General features: G+C 37.6%; 1 protein-coding gene across 3 annotated transcripts; it reads left to right on the top strand.

Moving 5' to 3' along the window:
• The first annotated feature begins 350 nt into the window (after positions 1-350).
• On the top strand, positions 351-10,738 carry LOC117108834 (ubiquitin carboxyl-terminal hydrolase 38-like). 3 transcript variants are annotated; one of them, XM_033250991.1, is made up of 9 exons: positions 351-493; positions 1,413-1,735; positions 2,256-2,866; positions 3,370-3,471; positions 4,592-4,750; positions 5,346-5,536; positions 5,924-6,017; positions 6,949-8,229; positions 8,970-10,738. In XM_033250991.1, exons 2-9 carry the CDS (start codon positions 1,432-1,434, stop codon positions 9,129-9,131), a joined length of 2,904 nt encoding a protein of 967 aa, XP_033106882.1. In that variant the 5' UTR covers positions 351-493; positions 1,413-1,431; the 3' UTR covers positions 9,132-10,738. The 3 variants fall into 3 exon arrangements, with proteins under 3 accessions (XP_033106882.1, XP_033106884.1, XP_033106883.1); XM_033250993.1 differs by having other exon boundaries at positions 381-488; XM_033250992.1 differs by lacking the exons at positions 351-493; positions 1,413-1,735 and having other exon boundaries at positions 1,940-2,866.
• The last annotated feature ends 772 nt before the right edge of the window (positions 10,739-11,510 follow it).

Genomic DNA, 11,510 nt, shown 5'->3' on the forward strand with positions numbered 1-11,510 from the left:
GTGTATAATTCGGACCGAAATCGCCAGGCTTTTGTTAAAATTAAAAGGCCTTTTGTCTATATTTTCAATTTAACCAAAAACTAAGTTATCGGGATATAAATTATTTAATGAATTACTGTATCATCAATGGAACCATAGTAAAATTAGTGCAATGTACGGGGTATTAAATCATTATCATACAATTGAATTTGTGTTCAATTACTTACGAGTGAGTCTACTGCTGCTTAATAATTCCAAGGCAAAATAGTTCGAACGGAAAGTGTTTTTTTTTTCATTCTCGAGAGAGGGCGGAATTTTAGAACAACAATATGACCTCTGACATGCTAATAATTAAACTGCTTCGAATGTTTAGATCTAATAATGATGATGTCTGTTTTATAAAGTAAATTAAAACCATAGTAAAACAAACAACTTATTGAATTTTGGTATCAGACACACATATATATATATATATATATTCATCAAGAAACGGCTTATAATCTAGAAAGGTTTTGTAAGTGTTTAATAGAATTTTATGTATTAGTTTTCCGATTAGAAATGAGACAAGCCTTGTCACAAGGCTAGGCTAGGCCTATTCAGTATTATAGACTCTAGAGGGCTGGGCTAGGGCCTAGGCGTCTCTGTCTGTGTGGGCTAGCCGACACAGCTTGGGACTGGGAGAGCCATGATGGTGGTATATAGGCCTAGCCTAACCATAAAGGTTAGAAACTTATTCCAATAAGCCAGTTTCCTGGTCACCAGCAGTGCTGAAATGTTGTAGTGTATTTGTGTAGGCCTAGGCCCTTCCTACTAGGCCTAGGCCTATTCTATTCATCTAAAATTAAATAAAAGGCCAGGGCCATACTCAGACTGTAAATTGCACAGATAATATCTCAAAAACCAGCTTAAATTAGGGCCTAGCATGGAAAGTAGATGTGTAGAATCATAATTGCTACATTAATACATTGTTTATATAATAATATTTAAATAATAATTTTGGACAAACTTGCTCTAAATCGGCCCTTATTTTCCAAAATGCATGGATGCATTTCTTGCGTAAATTTTTGCGCTGAGAATATATTCCATGCTCAGGCCTTGCTATCTATACAGTCTGGGCCTAGCTGGCGAAATTTCATGTCACATTATGAATTACTGGCGGCCTGGCTAATTAATACTGGTACTTATTATAATTATGGAAAAGGAAATGGATATGTTCTGACATGTCATAGTGCATTAAACATAGCGACAGTGAAGGTTAAGGCTAGGGTCAAGCCAGCTCAACAAATCACATGAGGAGTCTTATGATTGCACTTGCTATCTTAAAGCACTGTGGCATGTTAGAACAATATATTTCCTACTATATTTTAGAAAGGTCTGTACAAATCATGCAAATTACATTTTTTACACAAAGTTATGTTTTTATTTTTATGTAGACTTAAAAATACCTTAAAAATGGATGAAATCCTTAGAGGATTGATGGCATCAAATCATAAAACAATTCTAAAAAAAACATTAATTACAAAGCTTTCAACCAACCCAAGTAAGATTGACACAGAAGAATTGACAAGCATTTATAAAACAGCTATGGCTTGGATTGTGTATAGTGATTCAGAATTTGAAGAGGAAATGGGGACAGTCGTCATAAGAGCATGGAGCAAGCAAAACCAGACTGTCTTCAGGGAATTCTTTTTGCAGTACTGTTATACTATTGACTTAGATCACTTTGTTGGTATCGATAAAACTATCAATTTCATACATGTATAGCGACACTGAAGGTTAAGGCTAGGGTCAAGCCAGCTCAACAAATCGCATGAGGAGTCTTATGATCGCACTTGCTATCTTAAAGCACTGTGGAATGTTAGAACAATATATTTCCTACTATATTTTAGAAAGGTCTGTACAAATCATGCAAATTACATTTTTTACACAAAGTTATGTTTTTCTTTTTATGTAGACTTAAAATACCTTAAAAATGGATGAAATCCTTAGAGGATTGATGGCATCAAATCATAAAACAATTCTAAAAAAAACATTAATTACAAAGCTTTCAACCAACCCAAGTAAGATTGACACAGAAGAATTGACAAGCATTTATAAAACAGCTATGGCTTGGATTGTGTATAGTGATTCAGAATTTGAAGAGGAAATGGGGACAGTCGTCATAAGAGCATGGAGCAAGCAAAACCAGACTGTCTTCAGGGAATTCTTTTTGCAGTACTGTTATACTATTGACTTAGATCACTTTGTTGGTATCGATAAAACTATCAACTTCATACATGTATGCTTACGAGCTATGGACGATAGACGACCATTTTATGGGATTGTACAAAATAATGCGATCGCTCTGGCAAGAGATAAAGCACCGTTGTCGTCGCTTGCTGCTTTAAGTCGTCTTCTCGTTGATATACCAGAATGCATCCCAAAAGCGGACAAAATGAAAGGTTTATGTATCATGCTGATTAAATGCGTGAATGCTGAAAGTATTTCACGCTCAGACGTTAACAAGCAGAAGGATGTGGAGGCAATCAGCGCCCTTCTTCACTACATCTGGCACAATAACATCACAATAGCTGTGATCCCATCTCTGAAGGAGACATTCCGTACGATCTCTTCAGTGGATCTTAAAGATCCTGAACCATCAATTGCCATTGGTGCTCTTGTACAGAGAGTTCCTGTGTCAATCATCAAAAAAATAACCAAGGATGCAGCTTTTGACCAGGCTATACCAGACTTAAACATGACTGCGGCATTAACACGTATGATGGAATGGCTGGCGTGGCCAGGTGTCAAGAACATCCACTTATGGATCAACGCATTTCTGAAGAATTTAGCGGCAGCAAAAAAGTACTCAATCTTGATTCAAGTAACTTGTGAATCAATTATACAGGTGTGTATGCCATGCAAGTGGCTATTCTAAAGCATGTGATGTGACATGCTTCAATATGGTCATGATGACATCACATGACCATATATATGCACATCATGACCATATATGGGCGTAAAACATTCCCCTAGACAGAGCTTTACATAATTTTTGCGAAAAATGAGAATGCAGAACTAAAACCCTATTCTAATGAAAACTTAATGGTCATTTTTCGTATTTTAACCCATTTTGTCGGCACCATCCAGCCTACGCCTATGTGCACAATGTTGCAGCCACAGATGACCGTTCTTCTGATGAATTTCCGTGGCAAATGTGCTCTGAAGAGTCGAACATGCTGTGAGCATTTCATCGGATACTGGCACTGACCATATAATCCTATAGATTTATTAAAATAAATAATAAATAGTTTTAATAATTTGATATGTTTTGTTGGCTGAATGAATGTTGAATTGATTGATTGATATGTATTTTAAATGCCAGTCTTCCTTATATTTTACTAATTGTAGGTATTTGAAAAACTGAAGTATGCCGATGTAAGAGAAAGTACATTGGCTGTTCTACGCCACATGTTACTAAGCTTCCAGCACTTACCGGTTGCATTTCACAAGGTAAACATGCTAGTTCTTTGTCTTAACTTTACTACCAGGCAGTTGCCTGTAAGGTTTCCATACGATTGCTACATGCTATCACCAACAGCTTTTGCTGATGCTGATTGCTTGGTCGAATCATGGAGTGTGTATCAGCGTCTGCTACGCAGTACAATGATTGCACTGACAACACAGTAGCAGGAGTGTAGCGATTTTATGAAAACCAGGCTTTAAGCTGAGTAGGATGCCAATATATTTACTTCAAAATACAATAGCCTACATCTAGTCTGTGCGCGTACAGTACCATCTACTGTAGTGGAATGTATTCTGACACATGTCATTACTCTACTATTGTAGCATGCTCATATTAGACATGCTGAAGTTCATATTTACATTGCAAAGTGTTATGAGAAAATGCTTTTACCAATTACCCTTATATGGACAGTGGCGGCTCTAGGATATAATTTATTGGGGTGGGGAGCTAACTATTTATGGGTGTAACTATAGCGCACAGCATTATCTGAGGGCTGAAGTCCCGAGCCATGGGTGGGTATGGGAGGAGGTGTCCCCTTCCCCCAAAACAAGGTTTTTTTTTTTTTAAATTGGGGCTTCTAGATTGCCAAATTGCTGGGATGGGAAAACTAGGCCTATTTTTTTTTTTTTTTTGGTCCGACTGCCTGACGAGCATTGGCCAATGTGGGGGTGGGGGGCTTGACTAGACCGATTGGTGTTTAAGCCCCCCTGCTGGCGCCGCCACTTTATATGGATATGAAATTACATCATTATGACAGGCATTTTGTAATAGTGTGAACTGTGAAATTTACAGATACATTTGCTGTAACACATATAATATGGGGCTTGCCATGGGGCAATACCAGCATCAGTGACATTACTTTTTAATATTCATATTTTCCTGGTTATAAGCCTTAAAATGATGGGTCATAGGTCATTTACAGGAATTGACTTACTATTTTTAAAGTTATGAGTAAAAGTGTTACAGCTTCTCTGTACTAAAGTATACAATACTGCCAAATTAATTAGTTTACCATTTAACGACAATATATTGGTTTTGGGATGGTAAGCTTCATATCATAATTATGTTTTCTAGTTTGGTAAAGATCTTTTGTTAATGTTTTACTAGATCGTTGGTCTTGTACCGGATCTGGTGAAGGCATGGAGAGAGGAAGGCATGGATGAGCATCATGAGCATCTGAAACAGTTAGCAGAGTTGATGTATTGTTTAATGTATCAGCATGCTGGCTACCCTGAGCTGTATCAACCACTCTTAGATGTGTTTCAGGTACTTAAAATAATAACATTCTCAATGAATGCTTTCTGGAGGGATCCTGCCTAAACTATGTACAACCATTAGCCCCTCTGGTTCAATTTCATCGCTGATCATCTTGTATTTCAACTGGAGGGATGAAATGCAAGTTAAAATAGCACATAAGCTGTCAGAAGAGATGTTTAAACCATTGGTTCCAAACCACCACCAGAAGACCCGACTGAAAATTAAGTGTACACACTTTGGGGTATTTTTGGTGTTTTTTACGCTGAAGAAATGCAGTCACTCACAATCTGTTGAGTAAGCACACCCAGATATATTATATTACATAAAGAATTAACTCAATTTTATCTGATTCTACTCATAAAGCCGGTTACTCACTGCATGCGACGGTGATGTGACGAAAAACGCATGTGAAGACGCGGACCCAACGGATCGTCTTTTTAATGAGGATCCATTCAGATTGCCACTGACAATTAGCAGACGGCGTTGCGTCGTCTATCGCTCGGCAGAAGCAAATGTGGAAAATTTCAAAAAGTTATGAAGATATTTCTCCCTACCATGTTTACATTCAAGAAATATGTACTGTACTTTATTTGGTTTTTCACAGAATATACCTCAGTCTTCAGAGGACTCAATGAAACAGATGCTGGACAAGAGTGCATGGACATCAAAAGCAACCTACAGCAACGACAGTGAGCTGTCCGCTGCAAAGTCTGACACCGGCAAGACGGGTCTCGTAAATCTTGGGAATACTTGCTACTTGAACAGTATTGTACAAGCCCTCTACATGACTGATGGGTAAGAAATAAACAAATTAATAATATATGCCACAGGTGGTGGCCAAAGTATGGGGAAAGTGGTGGAACAAAGTCCAGACATCTCTGTTGAAGTTGATAAATGCATAAACAGAAAAAGAGTACAACATTCTTTCTCGTTTCAGTTCCTCAGGGGCCTAAATTGGAATTAATAGGAATCTGACATCATCTGTTATACATTTATAGTGACAATTGGTTTTGTTGGTCTACTTATTTAATTCATTCTCCAAAATGGCTTTATAGACCATTTTTATCCATTACAACTAAATGTAAAATGCATTACCTGAAATTTTGGACAAACTATAAATCAAAAATGTTGATTTTTTGTCACATGCATCAATTTTGTTGTCTTTTTTATACTTATTGATAGGTTTTCAGATGATATATTATATGAAGAAACACTGGCATCACAAAAAATAAGAACTGAATTAAGAAAATTATTCGCATTTCTGAAGCATTCTAATGTAAGTAGTATATATTGTATTACCATCAAAATGATATTCAGTCAAAAAAGACTGCTACCTGACTGCATTCGCATTTCTGAAGCATTCTAATGTAAGTAGTATATATTGTATTACCATCAAAATGATATTCAGTCAAAAAAGACTGCTACCTGACTGCACTCTAGATCAAAGCAATACCAACCTTAATCCCAACACAAACAACAACGCTAATCAGCACATCACTGAAGCTTTTTCCACAATATCAAATTTTCTTTGATAAAAAAACTGTTGTATGTCCATATATAGTCATAATGTCCCTATATATGGTCCTGTGTGATGTCAGAACATTTGTCCATTCTGAAGAAGGTTTTACTATAACCAGTGTGAATGCTTGAATAGCATAAGATAAAGCTCTGTCCACACTATCAAGTCTATTTCGTGAATACTTACCTGGATAACCGACTAATTGCCATTGTTCCCAAAACGGAACACCCCTTCGAAAATAATGGAACAGTCCGACCCAAGGCGCCACGTACGAACCGTCTCCCTAACAAACGTCCTCATCCCACTTTCGGTGTAGGACTCCTTGGCGTACCTGGAGTGCGTCCCAGAGAACCCAATATGCTCTACACTCTGGTTCAACAGCATCCCATGCCGGTCTACTACCGCCCGATTCCTTAGCTTCTATCACCCACTGCATTGTCTTGTCCTCTAGTTAGCTAACTCTAATCGCCTCGAGAGAAATTTCGGATTCCAGTGTAGTTACTCGTACGGTAAACGTATCGGCCGGTTCACTACTAGGTTCGACTTGATCTGTACCTGTCTCTTATACACATCTAGATGTGTATAAGAGACAGCTGACGCCGTGTGTGCCTGGCTTTAGATGCTGTTACGTCCTGCAGATACAGTCTGTTAGAAATTTTTTCATTATTTTTCCTGTTTTCTTCCCTAGAGGGCAGCATTTGAACCGAAGATGTTTGTTGAAGTTGCTAGGCCTCCGTGGTTCACACTGAGAGCTCAACAGGACTGTTCAGAACTATTAAAGTACCTACTTGATCGCCTTGATGAGGAGGATAAAACTAGGCCTGGAGTTCCAAAAAGTAATGGAACTGGTAGCACAGGCTTAAACTCTAAGAAAAATGGACTAAGTGTTGGGACGAAAACAAAATCTACGAATATGAAAACACAGTCAGTCACAGAAAAATTCTTTTGCGGAGAATCTTTGACAAAAATCCGTTGTTTAAATTGTAATCATGAATCCGTGCGGACAGAGATATTTTACGACCTTCCGTTGGCATTCCCAGATTCGGGAGACAGAAAGAGCATGCTGGGGGGAGATCCCAACTCTGCTCGTAAACCAAGTAGTCACAGTCCAGAAACAGAAGGTGCTGAGGGCAGTCCATCCTCAAGCTCAAATGCTGTGCCAAAGCTTGTTGGCCCGATTAATTGGCCACCGGATAAGTTTACACCGAGTGCAATAAGGGAAATGGCGGTAGATGAAGCAACACGAATAGTACCAACCACACGGCATGAATCAGACGAAAATAAAGAAGTTCATATCGAAGACATGCTTGAGCATTATATATCGCCGGAGGTAATGGAGGGAGATAACAAATACAACTGCGAAAACTGTCTAAAATTACAGAATGCTGAAAAAACTCTTGAGATAACACGCTCACCGCAAGTTCTGATTCTAACTCTGATGCGGTTCGCATACGATGTTAAAACGCGTGTTCGGCGGAAGATACTTACAGATGTGAAATATCCTCAGGTCTTAGAACTACCTTTGAAACATGTAAAGGATGGTAAAAAACGACCTGCAGATTCAGACCTATCAGAAAGCTCTGATGCTCCCGATAACAAACGTAGCAGGCAGAATACTAAATGTGGAACAACAGAAACACCGCAGCCATCACAGAAATACACATTATCAGCTGTTGTTTTCCATTCAGGTTCTTCATCAGAAAGCGGTCATTACTATTGTTACGCAAGAGAATTGAAAGGAGGGGTTGAAGGAAATTGGAACAGTTTTAATGATTGTCATGTAACGCATTCAAGCTACGAGAATTTCAGTAGAGTCATGAAGAACTTCAACAGAGATTCTGCATACGTTCTTTTTTATAAACGGAACGATAACACAGCGGATGGGGCTATGGGTACACTGCCGCATGTACGAGTTTTACCAAATGATCTTAAGGATATTGTTGCTGCAGATAACATGAAATTTTTAAAGGTAATGTGTGAGCATGATGTTTAATGTACAACATGCATACAACCTGTAGAATGTTTTAGCGGAGTGGGAATGGTTTGGTTTCCCAACTTCGAGCTCGGGGTTTCAATCCCTTGCTGTACCTTTTGCTTGTGTCCTTGAGCAAGGCACTTTATCTGCATTGCTTCTCTCTACCCAGGAGTATAAGTGGGTACCAGGTGGGGTTGCATGCTCTTGCGCTGATTACCTGCAGCAACATTTAAAGCATGTGAACCCAATTACCATGGAAAAAGTGCTTTGTATCTGCAAAGAAATGGCGCTATGTAAGTAATATAAATAATAATAAATAGATAACCTCAACAAAAATGTCCATTTTAACCCAGAAGTTTAATGTAGAAAGCAATGAATGAGATTGTAATACAGTTATTTCAAGACATATAGATGTTTGTGGAAAGATATTGTTTTTGTGTTATGTGATGATCGATATTTGGTGGGAAAAAAAACAGATGTAATACTCAACCATTTATTAGTGCGGTCAGATGTATCATGTTTGTTTCAATAGGACGTCTGTTCCATATAATTTTGAAATATATTGGGTACAGAACAACTGACCTGTACACAGATATAATTGCACAATGCTGGACACACCATTTGCGCACATTCTAATTATTGCTGTTATTATCAATATTATCCCTATCACTTCATAAACATTATTTGAACAATGTTCTTGAAAGTAATTTTTTATATATTTCTTTTTTGGACAGGAGCAAGAAGCAGCTGCAAAAAGGACACAGAAGCGAGTGAGCTACAGTACCGAGAATATCAGTTACCACCGACCAGAAGATTCAGATGATAAGGACGGTCCTTCCCCAGGCTGTGGTGGAGGAGGGGGCTTCAACACGCCCATCAATAGATTTGTTTGTTGATGTTGGTTTGATTGTGCTACCGATAGGGCAAGTCTAGATATTTTTTTTTGTGATACTATATGCTACTAATAAATATTACTTTGATATTGTCTAAAATATTGTAATATTAAGTGTTAGAGCTGCTAACCTTAAGAATGTCCACAGTATATTTTGGCAGCATCATTATCAAAGAGTATAGAACTATAAGAGGTCTGACTAAGGGTTTTGTTGAAACGCAATCTTATCTCAAAAAGTACTACCACAAACTAGAGGGCGTCCTTCAAAAGAGCATAAAAAGCATTCACATCGAACGTGTGCTGCGTCTATAGAACGCATGTACAATTTTCAAACTCTATTTGAAATATAATAGGGTGCCCCCATTCTTGTGGTAGTCTTTGTCAAAATCTTATAATAACAAGGTGTTCTCCGCGATTTCTGTGTGCAAATTCTGTAATAACGCAGTGTAGGACGCCCTCCTGCAATTCCAGTTACTTTTGAACTTTGACATCTATGATCTCAGTGCATATTATGGAACAACTACCATAGTAACAACTAGGATGCCCTCTTTCAATTACAATTACTTTCTATTGTTTTCTGTGTGGATTGGACGCTTCTCTTTGTTACACGCAAACCGCGGAGAACACTATATTGTTATAAGATCTTTGGTCAAGGCAGTCGGACATCTTACAATTCTGTACTTTGTTCATGCTTGATAAAGCACAGGATTGATTGTGCGCCTTAAATCCGCTGCATGCTATCAGCGTCCTAACATGTTGGCAACAGTGGCGTAATTTTGGAAAGGGGGCAGATGGGTGGGGGGGAAGCTCAGTGATCAGTTGAGGGGCGCTAATTCGCAAAATACAGTATGGTGATTTAGGCGATTTTTAACAACTTCACCATGATTTTCTTTTGGGGAGGGGGGCCACTGGGTGGAGCGAGTAATTTTTTGGGGGGGGGGCATCCGCCCCCATGCCCTCCCTTAGATACGCCACTGGTTGGCAATGCTGTTTGGTAAGCTTTCCTGATTTTGATGTTTGAGACAGATTGTAGCGACAGTTTCACTGTAGCAATTTTATGGAAACCAGGCTTTTATCTAGACCCACTACAGTATATTTTATATTTATAACAATAATGTATTTTGGTAATTTATTAATGACATCTTTTTAACATTTACTGTACGTTTTGAGCTACTAAATTTCAATACTCAATTCAAGGTATTACATGTTTTAATAACTGGGCATTGTTGGTTAAATACAACCAAACAGGTAATATTTATTTTGTCAATGTATCAACTGAAAGTGTAACATAAATATAAACAATTAGTTTTATCACTAATAAGTTTTTTGTGTGTAGCATCTAGAAAGAATTTGTACTGTATTAAATGAAGGTGTTTACAATGGGCTGTCTGTCTCAAATATGTATCAGTGTTGTAACAAGTCACTTTGTGGTTGATTTGTGAGATTTTCATTGCATTGTGGTAGGTAACCAAGTCTTATCAATGATAATACTCTATAAAATACATAAAAATAAAAAGTAGTTATTATCGTGATGATACTAATATAATTGAGTTTCCTGTAAATTCAAGTTTATATACAGATTAAAGTAAATCTTGTGTTTTGCAGCAGTGATATCTTGGACTATACATTTTTTTAATCAAGTGTTGAGTTGTTGGGTGACCAGCGCGAGAGCATTCAAGTGCATTTATAACCGGGTTAGTCCAGACCTTGCCTCTTTGTTTCCCTGTCACTTTGTTGTTCTGTTGGTTTCCTTAGCTTCGGGTACTGGACAAAGGTTATTTTGGACCTCTTTCCACCTCATTCTTAAAATGTAGGCCCCTGCAGGAGCGTGCATCTACTACTAATTTTAAAATTAATTTTAGCCATGTTTCAAGTGCTGCTGTGCCACCACGTATAACATGATTACAGGGTCAGAATAGATCAATGGTTTAGTTTCCTCTTTTGCTTTCTGTTGTATCAGCGCACAGAGACCCCCAGCTTAATGAGCTATATAAATCTAATTACTTACAAATTACATACATATTACATACATACATAATAGTATTTTAGATTCTTGAGATATTGCAGTAATCAGTTACTGTATATTCATATCGTATTTGACACTCCAATAAAGTCTATTCCCCGAAGCTACCCATATTTTTGAATCATAATTTAAATAGTTGTTTATCCTTCAATCTTGCCATCTCTCAAATGACTCACATATTCGGAAACATAAATACGCAAAACAAACTAATTAATCATTTTCCCCATGTTAGAGAGTTTTAATTGAACAGTAAATATCATTTCTTTCAATGAGAACTGAAAATACTAGATTTACTTATTTTATCAAATTACATATCAATAAAATAGCATTAATGATTAGAGGTTTATAGAACTTCAATAA

The sequence above is a fragment of the Anneissia japonica genome, unplaced genomic scaffold (genome assembly GCF_011630105.1).
Source record: "Anneissia japonica isolate Jap-2015-1 unplaced genomic scaffold, ASM1163010v1 scaffold6417_len956965_cov193, whole genome shotgun sequence".
Taxonomy (NCBI): Eukaryota; Metazoa; Echinodermata; class Crinoidea; order Comatulida; family Comatulidae; genus Anneissia; species Anneissia japonica.

Coding starts and splice junctions, on each gene's coding strand:
- LOC117108834 (XM_033250991.1), top strand. CDS start 1,432: ATGGATGAAATCCTTAGAGGATTGATGGCATCAAATCATAAAACAATT. Junction 1,736..2,255: donor TAAAACTATCAATTTCATAC/ATGTATAGCGAC, acceptor TCAACTTCATAC/ATGTATGCTTACGAGCTATG. Junction 3,472..4,591: donor TACCGGTTGCATTTCACAAG/GTAAACATGCTA, acceptor ATGTTTTACTAG/ATCGTTGGTCTTGTACCGGA.